At 35.3% G+C, this 23,404-nt stretch overlaps 1 protein-coding gene across 1 annotated transcript in view; it reads left to right on the forward strand.

Moving 5' to 3' along the window:
• Positions 1 to 23,404, forward strand: part of UNC13C (unc-13 homolog C) — a 4,920,764-nt gene that overhangs the window by 4,611,046 nt on the left and 286,314 nt on the right. The window contains exon 28 of the mRNA XM_044078941.1: positions 5,708 to 5,788. Coding sequence (XP_043934876.1) covers positions 5,708 to 5,788 — 81 coding nt within the window. The remainder of the gene's footprint in view (positions 1 to 5,707; positions 5,789 to 23,404) is intronic.

A 23,404-nucleotide genomic window follows, 5' to 3' on the forward strand; every position in this document is an offset into this window, starting at 1 on the left:
AATCAACTGCAGCTTATTCCATGAAGATGTAAGAATAAAAAAAAAAAACAAAACAAAAAACGACCAAGTAGAAACACTTAATTTATTCAACAGAAATAAAACTTTCAGGATAACCCTTCTTCAGTATTCTGAAGAAGGGTTATCCCAAAAGCTTTATTTCTGTTGAATAAATTAAGCGTTTGTACTTGGTCGTTTTTTTGTTTTAACTATCATATTGACAACACATCCCTTAGAGCTGACCCACTAGTCAGGTATTTGAGGACAAACCTAGACAGTATTCTAGCCTTTAACCATCATGTGTCTACCGTAGTGAGGAAATAATTCTATGTTTTGCAACTTATAAACAAAGGTATGGTATCTAGGTCTAAGGAAGTCATTGTTCCACTGTATTCAGCATTCATCAGACCTATTACTGAGTACAATGCACCTTTTTGTATGTACCTAACCGGGCATATCCAGCAATTGGACATCCACAGAGGTTCCTCACTAAAAGAATACATGGCCTATGCAGACTGCCTGAAGGTCCTATCCTTGTTTTCTGTTTCTTACAGGCTGTTGTGGGGACATCTATGCCTGACATACAAAGCATTGTCAGACCCAACTCTGATTGACCTCCTGCATATCTGAAAAACAAAGAGTACCAGAATTACCCATTCTAAAGACTTAAACCTTATCTGTGATATTAATAAGACCTGCTGGAGAGACAGGTATATATCTCACACACTACCCTGTCTATGCAACAGGTTCCCCATCCATGTGATGCAGAGTTTCTCTCTAACCCAATTCAAGTGGAACTTGGACAACTGGATGGGAAACGGGAAATTCATCCCTGGTTTGGCACCTGTTACTGTAACTGATGCAGGCAGAGTATAAATGTTTCATCTCCTAAGTCCCTGCTTACACTTATTAAGGGTACCAGAACTTGTCATAGATTTGGGATGCATGGCTAAGCTTAAAAAGGCCCTTTTGGTGGTTAATCTAGTAGACACCTATGTACCTATAAAAATAAACGGATTAAGATGATTCATAATAATTATAATTCTATAAGTAAAGGAGATGTAGCAATTATTGTGAAACAAGTTGTATGTTCCATTTGGGTTAGGTTAACTTGACAATAAAAAAGAGAGTAATTCTTTTAGCTTTAAAATTAAATGAATATATAATTACAATGGGATCTATTTATACCACCTTTACAGATTATTCTAACTTTTAAGCAAGTATTTCACTAGGGCTGCAAGAACTTATCAGCTTTTACATTATTTTAGGGATGACTGGAATGTTATATTGAATTTAAAGGAAAGGATATATTTGAAATATATTTATCAACATGCTAATGTGTTGCATCAGTTATTAGCTGTACATTATGATAAATATTTTCCTATAAGAAGAGCAAAATTCAATCTCCCTGGTTATCGTCAGAACATTTTACACATTTAAAGATAAATGTTTTCAGTTTGATAAAGTAGGGGAATTTTTTAATCTTACAAATTCAGGGAACTTGAGCTAGGAATACTATTTACAAATTTATAAAGAAGATGGTAACTTAACAAAAGTATCAGATGAAACTGATAATACCATTAACAAATAGTTTAAGAAAATATTTACTAGGTGTTGAAATTGAAGTTTGGTTATGTTCTACTTCAAAATTAAAATTATGAATAAAGAATCTAGAAGTTACTTTGCAGGATATTAAATATGCAATTAATACCTTAAAAATGAAACAAGGTACCAGACAAGATGGCTATATAGCAAATTTTATCAGACCTTTTCAAAAGACCTTGCCCTTTTTTGAAATTAGTACAGCTAATGTCTATTCCTAGTTGGCATCTTCCTAACTTGATATTTGCTGATATGGTATTAATTAAGAATGAAGGTAAAGATGGTTTAAGAGCAGAACATTATCACTCCATCTCAATATTAAATTTAGATTGTAAAATAATAGACAATTAATTCTAAACTCTTACCATACAGATAAATTGCTTCACCCCATGCAATTTTGTTTTTTGTCCATACAGGATATTGGCAGATGTTAACAATTTACTCCAATCTATCTATCAATCAATCATTATTTATGCAAAACAAAATAAGGTTTTGTTATATTTCATCAAATTTGATGCAGCTAAAGCTTTAGATTTAATCTGTAAATTTTTACAGCAAGTTTTGAAATATTATGAATTCCTCTTTCTTTATTTACAGCATTAAAAATCGAAATTCACAAACAGAAGCATATATGAAAATAGAAAATAAGACCCTACCTGATTTTAAGTTGATCACTGTTGTAGGGCAAGGCTGTCCATTATCTGCAACCCTTTTTTATTATAACAATAAATCCACTATGTTTTACACTTCATGATATTTTAACTGCATATGTGATTAGAAAAGAACAATTTATACTTCCTTTTGCTGACAATTTGATGATCTTTACAGATAAGTTTAATCAGGATATAAGTCTAATTATAAAAAAAAAAACATTTGATTGAGTAAAAGAATGAAATGATTGGTTATGTAATTCATTTTGAGAAATCAGAAAGAGTCTCATTAAATAATTCTTGTCAGAATACCTTGTCCTATCAAAGTCTATTGTTAACGAAACAAATTTTAGTAACATCTATTAATACTAATGTTGATCAATTAACTCAAAATGCATATTTTAACTATCATCAGATGATTATAAATTATTTTAATAAAATTGAAAATATTGCCTGTTCATTGATAGGGACAATTAATATAATAAAACTGGCAAGTTTACCTCTAATAAATGTTCCTTTATAAAATTGTTTGCTCCTTTGGTTGAACAATGGCTTCCACAAATTAAGAGAAAACTAGAAAACTTTTTTGAGGAGAGGCAGTGTTCCTAGTATTCCTTGGCAAGTACTGATAGCATCAGGAGATTAAGGTGGCTGGATTTCCTAGATTTGAAATGTTACATAGCAGCAAATGCTATAATAAATGTAATAAACATTTAGTATTGCGGTAACCTTGCTTATCATTTAATTACATCTAAAATGCCAAATGCCAAATGCTCCTTGTTTAGATTATTAGTTATACATTCATCTGATTTTATACTAATAGAATATTCTAAACACATAATTATCCAGATGTTGTCCTTGATACATGATAATAAGTTACCTCAGGAGAATAATGTTATTTCTCATTTTTTTCCTTTAATAAAATGGCTGCTTCCAGCTTTGGTGTAATTTGTCTTTGTTAGAAGTTAAGACACAAAATAATAATACATTTGAATTAATAGACATTTTAAGGGGTAAATAATAATTTCTATGAAATAATCTATTCAGATTAAAAAATGGATTTATGAAGATGTAGAAGAAGATATCTATGTTATACAAAATCCAAGTTAACAATAACCCAATTAATATATTTCTAGGGAAAACTAAATGGGAAATTGCTTTGCTCTAATAGATTTAAAGTAGAATATTATTAACAGAAAATTAAAAAAAATAATTTGTCTTTTCAGAAATAAAACTATACAATACAAGATAATGTATGCCATATATATTTCTCTGATTAGGTTATTCTTTATGCACTACATTCATTCGTCAGCTTGTTGGTATTGTGGTAAGGAACCAGACAATTTATTTCAATGTCAATGGCCATGTGAACCAGTATTAAAATATTGGAAAAGTATTGACAGGAGTTGGAATATATTGTAATCCTGAAAGCTTTTTTTTTTGTTAGAGAAAGTAAGATCTGAATTGAATCTCCTGAAGACACAAATAATTGTAGCATTAATGGTAACTAACTGAGTGATTCCTGAGCACTGGAAATATTCACCTATACCTGTTTTTGCAAATGATGGATGGTGGAAGTTGTATAATAAATATGTATATTGTTTATTAAGAGAATATTAATCAAATATTTTTATATAACAATAGAAAAGTTTGTGAGAAGAGCAGAGAAGTTAATACAGGACGTTTATAAATTGTCTGTTTTTTAAGTCTTTGTCATGTGGAATTTTTAAAATAAGAATGTGTTCTAAGTTCATATATTTCTTTTTTTTTCAAGACTATTGAAACTATTTTGGAGGTGATTAGATTACCTAACCTTTCTTACTTTTAAGCAATTAACTTTCACCCTTTCACTTATTTTCTTTTTCTTTTTTGGGGCTTGTGATCTATTAAAAGAAGAAGATAACTGCCATCCACAAAGCCATGATACAACTAACAAGCTTAGTATATATCTTGTAGATGAGGTTAAAAGATTCAAAAGTTTTGTTTAGGAAGATAAGGAAACAGAAAGAAGTGCATGCAGCATATGTGATAAAAATATGGAAATAGCACAGTAAAATTATACAAGACTGTTTTTCAGGAATGATTGAATATTTTGCCAGCTGAGATAGTGAATGCTACAAAAGGAAAGGAGGTGGAATTTAAAGAAAAAAGACTAATCCTTATGACTTTGAGTTATGTTTATACTTAAGGAACTCAGTTAGAAAAACAAATGCAATATAAGAAGGAAGAAAGAAACTATTAGAAGGGGTTGGGGTGGAAGAATTTTAGAATTTCCTTTAGTGTAGCAGTTCTTGCCCTTTCTGTAATGAATGAGCTGTCTATGTATAATTTCTCCAGCTGCATGCTTATTTTTGTAACAGGATTTTTAATGGCACAAGCATTTAACATAAATTTTCAACCAACTATGGAAAGTGGACTGCAAATTCTCTGTCTTTTGATTACCATATATTAATAGTGGTCAAGAATCCCTTTTACTTGGTGCAACAAGTTACCGTCACAATATCATACATATCTAAAGAGGTCATCATACCCTATGCGCAACATTGATTAGGCCAATCATTGAAAACAACTAGAAAGACCATAAAGTTTCCTAAGAAGATCAGTGGCTTGAAAACACTAAGCTATCTGGAAAGATTGAAAACACTGTCTAAATTTTCTGTATCTTAATGACTGTTGAGAAGAGATGTATGCATTACCTATTAAGCCATTGGGAACCCAACAGGTCCAGACCTTCTGTAGCTCTCATAAAACAAATAGACCCACAAATAGCAGAACCAGGGATCTAAATTATCACCAGTAGAGGTGGAGAGAGAGAGGGGTTCATTAATAATTTATCCACCTCTGTAAAATACTTGTACTGCATATTAAGTGTTGTGATTCATTATCTTCCTTCAAATGAGAACTGGGTGTTTGCATTTACAAGCTACCCATTGGCTAGGCAGACCTGGTTATCCTCAAGAGAAAGGTCTTGGTCTGAAGGCAGGTACTGGCAAGGTAAAATGGTCATGTGCCTTGTAATTTCAATCATCCTATGATCTAAGGAGTTTCGCAGAGGACAATTTTTCAATTCATATGATCAAAAATTAAGAAAGGAAGAAGTAGATTTGTATCTTGGGTGGAACAGGTTTTGTGAGCTTGGAACAGAATAATGTCAGCTTAGTATTTGATTCATTTAGATGTAGACCCTTGCAACAGAGCCAGTTCTGTAGGAAATGATAGGAGGAGGAGGAGGAGGAGGAGAAGGTTTGAAGTTTAAAGCTTGCAGACTCAGCTGTATAGTCTGCTAAGGTAGTCATGGAGTTGTCTATATACTATATTATCAAAGAGTCAAAGAAGACACTCCAAAAATAAGCTGGTCACCAAAAAGAATAAATATACAACTGTATCCAATGCATTTACAGTAATTAGATTTCATGTAAGTTTTCTATGCAATGTATAATGAGTTATTTTGCTTTTAGGATCATGTCATTCGAGAAGAAGCCAGAAGTCTGACCCCAAGGCAATGTGCCATAATGGAAGTCGTGCTGGCCACAATTAAGGTATGATATTTCTATTTAGATTTACTTTTTAAAATATAATTTGTACAATTCTACTGACAAAGACATCCTGTGGAGTGCACTATGGGTTATATTAAGTAACATGCTAAAACCAGGAACCAACTTTAAAAGGAGTGTAGTTTCAATATGAAACTTTTTGGTGTACTGCATAATTGCAGATATTTGTATACTGACTGTTTTTAAAACGAATAAGCAAACACAAATAACTTCATATAATGAACTTAAACCAAACAGCTGCCATTTAGTTGAATGAGCTCTTTTAGATCATTGACTAGTCTTGCCTGTGAGAAAAAAAATTATTCCATTCTCTCAACTTCTACGGACAGTTCATTTCATAACCATTTATTCCAGTGTACAATATGTTGCCTATGTAAATAATGGTGACACCAAATCAATTTGCTCTTTCTGAAGATGCAGATGTTTTGCATTTCTGGGGTTCTAAATATGGAGATATGCTGATTTGATTGCTGTGGAAACTTGATCATACAAAGTCAATTATCAGTAAACACACAGTGACTATGAAGCCATACAGTCATCTGCAGATATTTATCCAGGCATGCATTTATGAACTAACATCACATGCTTTACAAGCAAGATGAGTGAAAGTCTACAGATCTTAGCCTACCGTGAATTAACCTTCAATCTTCAAGAAACCATCCCTTTAGACGTTTCAGCTAGGCATGTAGTTATCAAAAAGGGTTTGCTAACCAGGGCAGGGAATCCATATACTCTGATTTCTGGCTCAGACTGGGAGTATCTCTGATTAAGTGTCTAGCTCAGGATCACACAATAAATAAATGAAGGTTGACATTTAGTCTGAAGTTTATTTATTTAATTTTACTTTATTGAGAGAGTTGCTGCCCTTGTTTACTGGGAAAACATAGAGAGAAAAGTGCTGATAACAAAAACTTAAAAACAGTTAAATACAGACATTAAAGCTAAAAGTGTGTGTCTGTGAGATAGGGAACATAAGATTATCTGGTGAAAACCCAGGTATGCATGCGAAAAATCTAAAGACTCCATCCAGGCAATATCTACAGGCCGGTATTTAAACTGGAATGTTCTAGTTGAGAAGCAGCAACAATGATGACTGTAATAATGATCTCCAGTTATCAGGTTGCATTACAGATAGAGGAAAAAGTCTTATCTGCAGAGATGATCTCACACTGGAATGATCTGTCTCCCAGTGGCAGCTCTAACTCTCATATAATTGGTAAAAAAGCATATGCCTTCATATCATATGACTTGCCAGATTGAAGGTGCCATGGAATAATCTACAGTGCATTCTCTCCAGTTAAGCTGCATATCATTCCTGGACTGCTGTCCTAAATTAATATTCTACTTACAGTAATCCATTAAACCTATAAAGTCTCAAAGAATAAAGCACTCCAATGAGATCTTAGAGACTACGAATTATTCCTTTCTTCAGTTCCCATAAAGAAGTTGATCAGTAGTAATCTGTATCAGAGCTATCTCAATGCTACCTTTGCACCTGAAAGCAGACTAGAAGGCCTTATACATATTGTAAACAACAGGAGCCAGAACTGTTAAAACGGAGAGAGGCAGCACAGTATTCAAGCAGGATCCAGTTTATTCAAACTCAAAAAATAGAAACCAAGCAAACTTTGTTTACATATACTAAGCGCTTTCATCCATATCCATAGTGGGCTTCTTCAGAGTACAATGAACTTAAAATTCTATCTCATTAAATACACTACAAATCACACAACGCCCTGAAATAACAGCCAATGAATAGTTCTAATTGTTGGTGTAATTAATTAATTGAATTCATTGAACCTGACTTTTTTCTTACTTTTTTGAAATCCCAAAACAAAGCATACTAAACAAAAGAATTGTATCGATTTAAAAAAGCTGGCAATTAATGGTAAATGTGGACAATGACTAGATGATAGTTAAATATATCTATAATATAATGTAATATACAAATCTTTACACTGTTAATATATTATAAATATAAACATAAATAAAAAATACAAATGCATTATGTGTAAATAAATATTATCAAAATCAATTGTTGTATAGATGTATAAATATATATAACTTATAGATATAAAAAAGAACTTAGTGAAAGGGCAGATGGTTAGATTATCGAGAATAGTGAGTGACGGCATGTTGTTTCAAGATGAAATTGATAAACTTATCAACATGTTTCTTGAAAGGGGTTATCCTCAAGAATTAATCTATAACATCAAAAAAGAGGTGATGGTTAAAAGGAACCTAACATACAAACCAATTATTACATTTGGAATAGATAGTGGCACACCCAATATTGAAATGTGAAACAAAAGGGATGCATTTATAATTCCATATAACAAAAGAGCACCCAACATTTCTAACATAGTTTGAGACATGGTTTAGTCTTTTTATGAATAAAACAGAACTCACTGATATTATTGGTAGTTACCCCAAGATTACATATAGTAGGGGTATGAATTTAAAGCAATTATTAGAGATAAGTACCAATAAGGAATTACATAAAATGTCTAAAATGAGTTAATGCGGTCTATGTAGTACTTGCAAATTTATAAATGATGGTCCCTACGTAGTGGTTCAGAATTATGGGAGAACTATTAGATGTCCTGGGTGTTGTAATTGCAATACCAAGATGGTGGTATATATAGCAACATGTACAAGCTGCTCAGCATATTATGTAGGGAAGACCATCAGGAAATTGAGGGACTGAATACTTGAACACACATGAGACATAAGAAACAAAAAAAACAGTGAGTTCACTATTTATACACAGCCAGAAATGCAGAGAATTTAAGAGATTTATATTTTTGTTATAGACAGAATTCCAAACAACAATAACAAAAAAGGGGGTGATGACAAAAAATTACTGGAAGCAAAAGAGTGTTTATAGCAATTGAGATTGGATGCCACAAATCCACCAGGAATCAATGACCATATCTCCATTGCTAGTATATTAAAACACAAATCTTACTGTATATGAACATTTAGACATAATTGTTTTGTTTTAATGATTTTTTAAAAAGTTTTTGTGATAAGTAAGTTTTAAAGTTTAAAGTTAAAATATATATATTTATTTATTTATCTACATATACAACCTTTCTAAAACTTTTATATCTATAAGTTATATATATTTATACATCTATACAATTGATTTTGATGATATATATTTACACATAATGCATTTGTATTTTTTATTTATATTTATATTTATAGTATATTAACAGTGTAAAGATTTGTACATTACATTATATTATACATATATTTAACTATCATCTAGTCATTGTCCACATTTACCATTAATTGCCAGATTTTTTAGATGGATAGAATTCTTTTGTGTAATATGCTTTGTTTTGGGATTCAAAAAAGTAAGAAAAAAGTCAGGTTTAATGAATTCAATTAATTAATTACACCAACAATTAGAACTATTCATTGGCTGTTATTTCAGGGCGTTGTGTGATGTTTAGTGTATTTAATGAGATAGAATTTTAAGTTCATTGTACTCTGAAGAAGCCCACTATGGATATGGGTGAAAGTGCTTAGTATATGTAAACAAAGTTTGTTTGGTTTTTACTTATACATATTGTGTCTGGTCAAGAATTTAGCCATATAAAAGGACATTGTAGACTCAGCAACCTTGCCTGAAATGGAAAGTTTGGGTGGATTTTATCTTTCTTTCTTTATTTATTTATTTCATTTTTTTCATTCTTTATTTATTGGAGGAGGTCCCCAAGCAATATCTGTCTGATTGATAAAAAGAGACTGTGCGAATCAACTATAGGACTACACTATGGAGTTTACTGGCTGTTTAAACCCTTAATCCTCTGCACTGAAAATGGTCAATTATAGTTTGTAGAAATCTGCTTATAATCCCCAGTGATACATTCCACTATGATCAAATCATCACTTTTTATGTGTGACACTTAAGAATTTGTCTGTATACTCTCTATCATTTCTTAAAGCCTTCCTCAAAACAGCCACGATCTTTTTTTTCTAGGTTGCAATTTAGACATTCCTGATAAGGCTACCAGTCATGCTGTGATGTATTTCACTTTTTATCTTTTTTTTCTTCTTTGAGAATCTGTTACAACAGAAAAAAAAATAGAATAATTAAACAAACAACAGGATAAACAAAACTGGGAGCAAATTCCATTGCATAATGACATTGAGCGAATCTACAATGCCATTATTATAATGATAGCATTCGGAAAAGTACAAGTACTAGATCTATATTAGTTATTATATATCATGATGCTATATCTTTAAGATAATGAGCTTACTATTGAGATAACCATTGGAGCAGTTTGAAAAGAAAAAACGCCTGTTGCTAAAGTACACTGTAAGAGCTTCAAAAGCTGAGGTGATTCAAATTCAGTTTCATTACTGTGTTTATAGCTGTATATGGGCACATTAAAAATACAGGAAAAAACATAAGAAATAAATAGATAGTAGTAACACATAAAAGACAAATAAAAATTATATCAAATAAATAGAATAAGCATCAGCACTTTAAACATAATATCAACAAGATTTGAAAAGATAAATAGTATGTAGATGAGTTTAAGCAGACAATATTTTTAAGATATCTTGTAAGCATTTACTGTATGGGGAGCTTCACAGTTAGGCATGTCTATATTGTTGAGGCACAGAACTTGAAAATAAAGGCAGAAATCCCACAGTTCGCAACTCATGCCTCCAGAAGAGCTAGCAGCCCCTTGGAAGCTGATCATAGGGTAGTGTCTAGTCAGCACCCATTCAGGAGGTCACATAAAAAAGGGAGACCCAAGCTGTGCAGAGTTAGGTAAACCATGACTGGAGCTTTGTAGATGATCCTCTGCTAAACTAACAGCCCGTGTATTTGTTGCATATGTAGACAGTCATATGAGTAAGCAGGTTGGGATAGGAGAATCATTGGCATAGTACATTATGTATTTCAACCAAAAGGACAGGAACACATGAACCACAATGGAGAGGTCTGACGATGACATGAGTTATTAATTTAGGGTGATAATAACAAGATGGAGCAAGGAGGATTTGATAACTGACAAGACTTGGTCATTTAGTGTTAGTCTGTTAGCAAAGACAACAGCAAATTTTTTCCCGCTTGTTATACAATTTTTTGCATTCTTTAACACCCCCCCCCCCCCATCTGTTGATTATCAGCCACCTCCAACTGACCCATTCATTCCATATCACAAGGATGAGAGTTGACTGGGGGGACATAATTTCAGAAACCATCAGAGGTGGTTCTAAGTTTTTCTTTAGTTTCCCTCATCCCTAATGCATGTACCCAGTGGGGTGAAGCGAAGCATGCAATGAAATGAACTCAGAGGATATTCCTGCCATTTCAGCAAATGGCATTCATTCTAAGTATCCCTGTCATAACTTCTGAGGCAGAAAAGGTGAGCTTTCTGGTGTCTACAGGGAAGTTAACACTGTGTGTGCCACTGAGTTCATGGAACACCTCCCTTTCCCCTGGGAGAGACAAGCCTTGGTCTGCCAGAATGCAGTTTGAAAACCTTCTGCAGCACTCCTGGCAAGGTTTAGACACAAAACTCTCGAGGTCATTGTGTTAAGGCTGAGTAACCTGACTGACATGCAATGATATCAGTTGCCATGTCTAAGTAGAGATTTGCTCAGATAACATTCAGATTATGTGTTTACTGCCATTTAGTTATTATGCCATAGCCTTGTGATAGTCAGTCATCTAGAAGGATCAATTCTCATTTATCTTTACTGGGAAAGTCTGACTGGGCACAAGTCCCATTTTCAGCAGAGGCCCTGGGAGAAAAAAATATGTATTTGCAGTGAACAACAATAAAAATTAAACATTGTAAGCATTACTTTTTTGGTAGTATTGAGACAAATAATAAAGACATTTATCGTGCAGGTGGTTGGTGTGACAGAGCAAGATGCAGAGGACAGGAAGAAATGGAAACAGATGATCTGCTGTGGCGACTCCTAATGGGAACCAACTGAAAGAAGAAGATGATGATGATCGTATACGTCAGAAGTTATATTATTTTATTTAAGTCAAAGACGTTAACATAATAGCTGGAGATACAAAAAAGCAATGATAATGAGCATTGGCTCATTTATATATATATATATATATATATATATATATATATATATATATATATATTGACATTAATGAAGTAGAATATCACTAATGCAGGAACAGAAAATAGAGGAGAAGGAGGAAGGGTGTAAGCATAAATATTGAAGAAAAACTTGAGTAGAAAAAGTTTTGATAGGGGAGAGTTTGAAATAACAGTAATAGTAAGTAATAGTAACAGTAAGATGATGAGATGCATGTGGAGTTAGCATTAGCAGGAAAGGATTAAGGATATAGGTTAGTTGAATGAGCATTGGTGGGCATGAACGAGAAAGAAACAGGGATAAGAGAGATGAAAGAGTCAGGGTGACTGATAGATTGGCAAAGGAAGAGAAACAGAAAGAAAGCTGGATTTAATCAGGATGGGAGCATGATCATAGCCATGAAGAAGTTAGATGTTGTTTTACGTTGTGTTAGAAATGTGTGGTAATGTTGTCTTGTTTTAGAGTGGGTGGAACTGAGTTGCAGTGCTTAGCAACATAGGCTGACTTAAATGAGTCACCTGCACTGTTATGAGATTTGGTCCTGGTCATCAGATATTTGTTCTGTGCAAAGATTCCTAGGAGGGATGTAGTGTTTGAGGATGTATTACAGTGATGAGCAGGTGTTTGTGTGGTGTATTATTTCATGGGCACTAATCAGATGGGACTAGGTAAGGGAATTAGGCAGTTTAAGCCAGTGTGGGTGCTTCAGTGCTAGGCAGTGCTGTGAACATTTTTTTGGTAAATTGGATGCAAACTTGGGTCTATATCATTTTCTTAAAGACTGACAATATCGAAGCTGATATTGTCGGCATGAGAATAGTGAAAGTGCAGAACATCGAACGGTTAGGAAATCTCCGTAAGGGGAGATTTCCATTTACTTCAATGTGGTGTGGTCTTGGAGTTGGTATATTTAAGTAGCAGGTGTATGGGGGGCACAGGGGGGCCCCCCACCTACACCCTTTAGTTTTTCTTTTTGAATATGTTTTTATAAACATTCAAAGTTTTAATAGTCTGATGACTAAAGGTGGATCTTTAGTGATTCAAACTATTAAACTTTCGATGATCTAATATAGACACTGCAAACTTAGCCATTTTATTGCAGAAAAGCTTTAGTTTATTTTTTAAGGTGGAGAGAAGGTTAGTCAGGATGAATGCTGCAGAGAGAAGTGAAGGGACAAGATAAGATATTGCTAAAGAATTTCTGGAGTAGATCGTGAGAAATGGGTTGTAGAGAAAGCCCAACATTTGGGGAGTTTTCTTAATGGCTTGAGTATTGTATCAAGAATATTTTAATTATCGTCAATTAAGACACCAAGAAGTATGTTGGAGACTGTTTCAGTTGAGGTATTATTTGACAATGTGATGCTGTAGAATTTGATTAAAAACAGCATTAATTTGTTTTTTTTTTTTTCAGAATTTAAAATTAGCTGGTAGTAATCTGGTCAGAACTCAGACTATTCACTCTTCATTAAAAAGTAGTAAACTGACAAGGATTATCCCTGTTATTATATGATAGAGGCTGGACCAAATAGTCTGTACATATTTGCAGTTCCATATCTTGTGCCTGTAATCTGAGCTTCCTGCCTACAACTGGTGCACATCATATGGTATTAATAGTGTATCCTGTATCCTTGCTGATTGCCGGATCTCCTTGTATAATGGTTTCAAATTATTTGAGCCTAGGAAATTAGGATAGAAATGTTAGATGACACATGTTGCTGGATGCCTGCAGGTCAACTGACATGCAAGAATAGAGAGAGATATGTTCTCCTATCAGCGTATTTGTGGATTGTACAATGAGGATGAATAACTGTATCATACAGTAGAGCTGCCCTCAGGTGTGTGCCCCCAGCATCATAACTGCACTTCCCCTTACCATGTCTATAAGTGATTTTGGGTTGTGTTTAAATGTAGTATCAGTGCTGCTGTTTTATTTCAATTCCTGTAATTAGTCAATCTGTTGGAATGTCCCACTGGAAGCCCCAGTGTGGCTGTTGAACAAAGCAGTACATTGATGTGACTCTTTGAATGGAAGTTTCTAATGAGATACAGGTGTGCACTGGTATACAGTCAATAATTAATGAGTAGCAGAAAGGTAAAAGCTTATATGAAAGGCACATCCAAGTTTGAGGTACCAGGAATACCAGGCTGATTATGCAGTGTTTACACCTTGCCCCATACAACTGTATTTTGCAGCACTGCTTGAGGCACATGCAGATGCACCTGTATACCCATACAAATCCACCTATATACATAAATGTGCTGGCATGTGCACGCACATACATCATGAGGGCACATACACATGCACAACTGACATTACGTGCTTGAGTATGAGTGGTAATGTGTAACCATCCAGAATTGCTGAATGACTGCCTACTCACCAGTGAAACTTAGGATCATAGGAAGTTACGAGGCTAATGGCCCTTAGGGCCCTTACAAGCCTAGCCAAGTTCTACCCTTATTTCCATGATCAGCACCTAATGCCCCTGTCCAAAAGGGACATAGGTGGAACCACGGTGTGAATTTGCAGTTACCCATCCAATCGTCTACCTTGTATTTGAAGGAGAATAGATTAGTACTAGGCTAACTGCCCTCGTGGGCGATTTTAAACTTAGCCAGTTACCCCATGTGAGAATCAAACCCTACACTTTTTATTTGTAAGGTAAACACCTTAGCCATTATGCCAACCTGATCAACTTTGGAATGTAGAGGCATAGATTCCATTGCTGTACTCTCCTTTGCACTATTCACTCCTCCCTTTACTGTTTCACAAACCCACAGTATCACAGACATAAACATGTGCACACTCAGCCATATGTTTATCTGTGATATGTCATTCTGCTAACTGCATTTCAACCACCACCCCCCACCCCCCCCCGTAAAGTCATAAAGCCATATCATGGCCTAACATGGCCTGGAGCAGAGACTGCCACATGAACCTCTATACTTACTTATGTCAAATATGGGTACACAGGCTTTAATGCTTTTCACCCTTATAATTTTTAACGTGTTGTTCAGATGTTTGCCTTGCTGTGTATTTATGGGCCCCCATGCTACTATGCTACATATTCCTATGTTTTATGATTTCTTGCACAAGGGCTCAGACAGTGTAGACTTTGAGTATAAAGTTTGTGTATTGTGCACACTGCCTTACAGTGACTCCCCCTCCATTCACTGTGTCACTCTAGTAGGCAGTATATCTGATATATTGTATGGTAAGGTGGACATCACTGGGCTCACCACATTCGCATAAGATGTACAGGGCTGGTTTTGACATCTGCAAGGTTATGCCTGTGAATCTTATAGCCATCAGTATCATGAATAAGAAGAACAGACAGTCTCAGTGTCCTGTTTTACAGATTAGCAGGTTAGAAAACAAGCAATCATTATCAACAAAGTAATTTATGTCATCCCTCAGTACAATAAACTATACTTTTGATGGAGTAAATATTCTGTATACATTTTAGATATCAAACAAGCATGTTAATAATTTGGTGGTAGACATTTGCTAATGTCTTCCTTTCACAGAGAACCTTTTTTTTTCTTTTGTTGATAAATAAACAACCTTCCACTCAGCCAGAAAGAGTCCCTTTTTGGCAATATAGCAAATGATAATGGACACCTTGTCAGTTACCTTATACATTTTTTCTTCACGGGAAACCAGAATTATAACAGAACTTCACAGAATATTGCTTTCCTATTCTTTTATTTCTCCTAATAAGGTATTAGAAATCTGCCTATATTCCAAATCATAAATTACTTACACTTATAAGATGCTGTAATAAGAGAATAACCTTACACCTACCCTGATAAGTGGAACTCATAAAACACCTCCTCAAACAAGCCTCTTCAAACCATAATCTTTGCACAGCAAAACCCATTAACTTACAATCTTACAGAAAGGATCCTGTCCACCTGCTGTTTTATTCATGTCAGGAGAATTAATGAGTTAGAAAAAGGAATCTTCAAGGTCCTTACTTGGCTCAGTAAGTCTTTGTTGTGAAGCACTTTTTCATTAACATCTAATTAGTGCTATATGAACAGACAAAGAATTGTACAGCAGTTTTGATGAATAAGGTCTCAAACTTAAGTACCAGACACACATTAGCAGGCTTATTATAGCTACGCTCATTCAGACTGCTTCTTTGCTCAGCATTTTTGTATGATTTTTTGTCTATGTACCAGTAATTAATGACCAAAGAGAGAAGAGTATTGACTCTGAGAAATTAGAGCCACTCCAGAGAACTGACATTTTGCGTAAGACGAAAGCAGTTGATTCCAAGTGAGTAAGATTGGTGTCACCGATCTACACAAGTAGGCTTACAGAAATAGAGGGAAGAATCTATAGCACAGTAGCACAGCAACTTTTGACCAGATATAAGAGAATGAGTGAAGTGAAGGACAGTGGTAAGAAGGCGGCACTGAGTCGCTTGTTCAGAAAAGCTTGTTCAACAGATATTGATGAGGGTTTTGATTTTCTGATTTTAACTCTAAATGCAGATGATATAGATGGAAGATGCATAGTAACATTTGGGTTTAATACAGCTCATGATGAGAAGATGATTCCCAAAATAGGGTAGCAGGAACTACAGTAGGCCATTACATAAGAAATGTCCCAGAATTTCGTCCCTCCTAAATCATCAAGAGTTTTGAAAAAAACAACTATTCTACAGAAGAGATGCAGGGTTTGGCTGTCTGGACTCATTGACATTAATAAATAGTACTGAGCTGAACTAAGCCTGTAAATTGTCCTTTTGGTTCCAAGCTCTACACCAATAAATAAATTAAAACTAAAATAAAAACTAAGCTATCTATTCAAGCAAAAAAAATAAAATAAAATAAAATAAAATTGATGTTTCTTTCCTTAATAGTATAATGATGCATTGCAACACATAAACTGGATTCACGAAATGTGAGTAAGTTTGAAAGCTAATACACATCTGTGGTATTTATCATCTTCCTGAAGCATACACTGAAAATGTGCTGTCTGGATAACCATGGATATTTCTACAGACTGGGTCAAAGCATGAAATATAAAATTGTATGACCATAAAGTTGTGAGGAAAACTAATTATAGCTCACCTAAGAGGCTGGTGTTGGCTTAATTTTCATCGGATTGTACAGTGGTGCAGTGGTAGCGTTGTCACCTCACAGCAAGAGGTTCTCCAGTTTGATTCTCAGCTGGGGTGCCTTCTGTGTGGAGTCTGCATGTCCTCCTTGTGCTCCTGTGTGTTTCCTGTGGGTGTTCTGGTTTCATCCAATGTCTCAAAGACATGCATCTGGAGTGTTTTTCCCTGGACCTCTGCTGAAAATTGTCTTTGTTTCAAGACTTTCCCAGTAAACAAATGTTAAATAAATAAAAATAAGATGTTTACCTTAGTGCTACAAGGTATAGGGTTTGAGTCTAACATTTGGGATGCATGGCTAGCCTTAACCCCCGGGTCATCTAGTAACTACATATAATTGGTGGGTTTGGCATAATGGTTAAGGTCTAGTTCATTGTCACAAGATACAGAGTTTGATTCTGACCTTGCGATATTGGCTAGGCTTAAAACGGCTCTTCATGGTAGTTAGCCTTGTATGAACCTATGAGCCAATACTTCACTTTAGAGACTTTGTGTGGCTGATCTCACTGATTTGCAGTTTGCTATTAAACTCAAAAAAAATATATCATGAGACTCTATTAGCACTTGTTTACTTACCTTATACTTCAAACTACTTCACATGGATAATCACTCCATCAAATAGCCTGTTAAATACACTCTTTCCTAATATGTGCCGAAGGAAAGACATTTGTTGAGTAAATGCGGGATGTGTTTTCCCTTTGCCCAATTAGCAGGATGAAACTGCTGTTTATGTCTATTATCCCTTTACCAATTACCAGGATGAAACTGCGGTTTATGTTTATCACAATACATCTTTTTATTTTTTCCTCAACATTTGTTGTCCATAAAGTTCTGTATTCCCAAGTAATCTTACCTGCAACCCTGTGGTTATACCTTGATTCTAAAACCCCATTCCTGTGCAACTGCTGTGATATACTGTGCATGTCAGTGAGGGGTCATAGGGATAATCCCTTTTCCTGTTAGTTGCCATGCAGGACCCACACCTGGCTTCAGTGTCAAGAGTTACTTGATTACTATACGTCACATGCCGCTTACCCGGTGTGACCTGATATACTACATCTGCATCTTACCTGGTGTAATCTGCTATACCACATCTGCAGCTTACCCGGTGTAATCTGATATACTACATCTGCAGCTTACCTGGTGTAATCTGATATACTACATCTGCAGTTTACCCATTGTAATCTGATATACTACATCTGCAGTTTACCCGATGTAATCTGATATACTACATCTAGCTGTCCCTAGCAGTCCTTAGTGCTTGAGATCCAAGAACCTGTCTCCTCACACCTACCAAAGCTGGCAACTTCAGGTGTCCCACTGCTAATCAGTCCCATGTCACCATGGTCAGAGTCGCAGCCTCACTCATGTGTGCCACAGAGGTGGACATTCATTGCAGTCAAGTTACTTCACGCCAACCACATGTCTGCACATAAAGAGATTTTGTGCTGCAGGCAAGCTTTTTGTCACAACACAGAGGCTATTCTATCTCCTACGTATTTAACTCCATTCCAGTCCACTGCAAATGAAAAAATATGCCTTATTAACACTGTGTAGAGTCAAGGAGGAAAGGGGTGATTAGGTAATATGATAGGCCACGTTCTGACCAAATGAATAATGCTGGGCATCATAACAGCCTAACTCCTAAGGTGTAAAAATCTATTTTTTTTTTTTTTTTTACAACTGAAGTACTGTTGTTATAGGATAGTATAATTTCTTATAGTCATTGCTTATGTGGATATAGCATCAGCAATCACTATAAAATAAAACCCATTTTTTATTTTCTGTACAGGACTTAATTAAATCCATTTTCTGTACTATGTACATGTCTTGTGTGAGATAATGGTACAATAAGTAGCTATATATGATTTAAGTATTTTGGTAAAAATATTCAGTTAAATATACACACATAAACATCAGTATAACAATCACAACCAGCATATCAGGCATTAGCATTAACCAAGTTTTGCTTGCAATGGACTCACCCTTTATCTGATGAAACTGTCTTTGATAAATCAATCTGTTAAGAGAGGTTGACTGTGTTCTGGTGTCTGGAAGAAATTTGTCCCCAGTCGTAGTTCTAGTGGGGATTTATCAGGGGTATCAGGAAGGAGAAGTCAGTAGTATAAATGGATTAGAACCATACATTTTAGCTACCTTACATAAACGTGGAAAGTAATAGAACAAATATGGCATCTGTTCAGGATACATCCTGTAGGCATTTCAACTGTTTGTGTCGCTCCTTTATCATAACACTAAAGAATTGTTTTTGAACTCAATATGAGAAGATGATTCTTCAAATATGTTTGAAAGGGCATGCTGGAAATAAATGGGGCATTTCTGGATGAAGCAGACATTCTCCTGGGTAGAAAATCTATGAACTACATCAGCTGGCCTGCATTTTTAGTTTTCCTAGTACCTGTACTATCCATATATTACAAAGCTAATGCATTCTGAATTCTGCAACTTTTTTAGGTGTGACTACATCTTGGCACCTCTCTCCCACCATGCATCCAAATTTTTATTTCCAGGGTTAAGGACAAAGCAATAAATAAATAGGGAAATAGCATTAAATCAATGACACGTTTTAAATGCTGGTATCAATTTAGAAACTCTCAAAATAAATTCAAATGTCATGAAGGATGGAGCAAACATCTGAGAAAAATTACCCCCCACCCAAAAAAAAAAAAATCCTGGACAAGTATGCCTCCCACCATGTTTAAAGGTGTCTGTATTGAAATGGCTATCATTAATTTAACATTTCAGTATATTAAACATACTTCATTGACTCAACAACAGTGTTGAAAACAGAAAAAAATCTTTGAATAGAGGTAACCCCCCCGCACTTCCCATGTTTGCAGGTGTGTTCTTCCTCTGCTAATTAAATACTCAAACGCCAAAATTACATAACAGTGAGGAATAAAGAAAACTCCTTCCCCACTGTTAGCGATCTTGTACAAACAGCCAGCAATGCGCCCAGATTTTATATCACACACATGCACAACATTGCATACATTCACTCACACAGACACACACACATGCACAACATTGCATACATTCACTCACACAGACACACACACACACAGACACACACACACAGACACACACAGACACACACACAGACAGACACACACACACAGACACACACACACACACACACACACACACACACACACACACACACACACACACACACACACACACACACACACACACACACACACACACACACACACACACACACACAAACACACAAGCACACACAAACACAGAAAACTACATACATTCACTCACACACACATGCACACACAGACGCTTTCAAACAAATGCACACACTCACACATATGCACATATACACATACATTCAAGCACACACAGGTTTTTATTTTACTTGATTCTACAGAACTAAATAAGTTCAGTGTAATGCAGAATCTAGTGAAAGTCGATCATCTGATGTTCAAACAAACAAAAGGCACCCAGTTAAAGTATATGAGTTTCATATTGTCAGACTTTGCGATGATTCTGGAACCCTTGGTGGCAGAAAAATATTAAGGACTTGAATATGGCTTGCTTTTTTATTCTTATTTATTTGCTTTCAAAACGAGTTGAGAACTGAAATAAAACATTTCTTTATTTGTGACCCAGGCCACAAGCCTGCAATGTGCTGTAAGTCATGTTGCAGAGATACACCAGAAAAGCAGGCAGTTTATATTATGACATGAATGAAGCATGATGGATTGGGTTACATATGATGCAGGCACTGTGAATAACTGAAGTTGTGGCCTATCTTCATAAATAAACATGTATCTGTGACTTACTGAACATATTTGTACAACAGTTTTTGTACATTTTATCATACTTACAGGCTATAACCAACCATCTGACAGATATTAACTTTTCCAGCTCTGTGATGCAGAGGAATAAATCCCAAACTGTGCCACAGATGATCTGAATTCAAGTACATGCCCAAATTCTAGAGGAGTCTGGCAGTTGGTGCAGAGGGTCAATGCGGTTTGATTCTCTTTGCTGTCACTTACCTGCTCTGTACTGGCAGTTGGTGCAGAGGGTCAATGCGGTTTGATTCTCTTTGCTGTCACTTGCCTACTCTGTACTGGCAGTTGGTGCAGAAGGTCAATGCGGTTTGATTCTCTTTGCTGTCACTTGCCTGCTCTGTAACTTTGAATAAGTCACTTAAGCAGACAGTGCTTGGGAGCAACTAGAAACTTGGGCTAGGCTCTTAATGGTTCCCTGGACTGCATGCTTAGTAGCTATCTATGAACTTATCAGTGGTCAGTGATGTGGAATGATTGTGAGTGCCCAGTGTTGCTCATCTATCCATTGGGTGCAAGCGAGTTGATTTGATCGTGTGACAAAAGGCCCAGATCTTTCAGTTTCTTGTAAAGTGATCAGGTAAACATAAGCCCTTCCTGTAGCCAGGCAATGCAGATGTGCGGCAGCATACCCTAACCTTAGGCCAGAATAGAAGGGCACCTCACTATGCTGTGTGGATAACAAAGTAGATAGTCAGACCTACAAGAGGCTGAAGAAAAGAACTATGGTATGTCTTGAAACTGAATATTATAAGTTATATTTTAGTATGTCCTAAAAAGTGGTGTGGTCTATGTCTTCCATGATGGTACTGATGGGCCATAATGACAGTCACAATAGCCAAAAGCATTCCGCTAATACAAAACATAATTCAGACAGGTTAAGCAGTCCATAGCTGTCACCAATGTCTAACCCTTCATATTGCATTATATAGATGCAAACAGAAATAAATAAGTAAAATCCTTAGATTGCTAAATATTGTACATTAAATAGGAAAGTTTCTTCTATCCTGGGCGTGGGAACATTGCTGGATATTATAGATTTTATTTCTGAAGTACTTACTTTGTAAAAATTGGAATAACTCACGAACTCCTGCAACTCATTAAACTCCAAATCTTTATAGGAACAGGTTGAGTACAAATTGAAATTGTCTGCATATATCAACCTCTTCATCTGGCTTGCTACTACAGATTCTAAGTAAGATGCCAACAAAGGTGAGGAGAAGGAAAACTCCTTACTTAGTCCTTCTGAAAAGACCAATTCAAGAAGAAAGCCTGACACCAGTTTTAATTCTTGTAGTTACAGTCTCGCAAAGTGATCAAAGAAGCTCATTAAATATGATGTTAAATTCCATATGCAGAAGTTTGCTAAAAAGATAACACATATCAACACAGTCATACACTTTATCAGGATTCATTCAAAAGAAGATGAGGTCCTAACTAAATTATCAGTTATGGTGTACTCAGGGATGAAACCTCCTTACCAGACTTTTTGCCAGAAGAGCAGTAAAGAGGTTAAAGTCATAGACTAAAATGGAGATAAGTCTATACAAACTCACCTGAATTGGATCCTTGAGTATTGAGTAGTAGTTTGAGTATTACTACTATAATTGCATGTATCAAAGGGAAGGACACAGCAAATACATAGTACTTTATTGGATAACATTACAAAGTTAATATAAGTATGTATGTCCAGTGGGGAATCATCTAGATCAGGAGATTTTATCTTTTTTTCCTGATCTTCCAGTACCTGCTTTACCTCCTTAATGGTGACCTCAAGTAACAGTGAAAATATCTGTTCATGGGCTAGTCCGAGTTAATCCAGCACCCTCAGAAAGCAATTCATAACCAGTTTGAGAAACCCAGTATTGGGGTCCTTTGTTACAAATTACCATAATAACTAACAAATGCCCACAGTAAAACATTATGTGCATATTCAGGCTTTCACAAAATGTTATCCCTAATTTTATTAATCAGACTTTAAGAAATATAGTATCTAGGTTTTAAAGCTAAATATTTTGATTAACAGGAGTTATTTCTCAATTTTATGGCTTGCTTAGCTTGATAACTGTGTGACTCTGAGCAAGTCATTTAACCAGACAACGATCTCGGGCTGAGTGTGAAAAAGGTCAACGGAGATCAGTACTCTGCCCTGAAAAACAAATATAAATAAATACATTTTGTAGTTTGGTGATTAGTATTAAAATTATCCTTAATTTCTAGAAATTGTTTTTCTGCCTCCTTATATCTCCAGTAATGTGGATGAGTGTAGTGTCAATGTCTGGCCAATTGCTGTATATTTTGTCTTTGTGTAATCTCTTAAAATGTGGACTAAAGCTGTTTTGAATGAATCCCACAACTAAGGTAAAACATTCCTATCCTATAGCAACAATTCCTTCCAGTCTTATTAAAACATCAACACTTTCCCCTCAAAAATATCCCCCCTCACAAAAAATAAGTTAAGTCCCCACATCTTTTAAGGGAGTCTGTGTCCAAGTGAAATATTAGTAGTAACAGAGCATGTTCTAAGAATATTATTACATGTACCTCTT

Source organism: Protopterus annectens, chromosome 7.part1 (genome assembly GCF_019279795.1).
Source record: "Protopterus annectens isolate FY-2018-M chromosome 7.part1, PAN1.0, whole genome shotgun sequence".
In the NCBI taxonomy this organism is placed as follows: Eukaryota; Metazoa; Chordata; order Ceratodontiformes; family Protopteridae; genus Protopterus; species Protopterus annectens.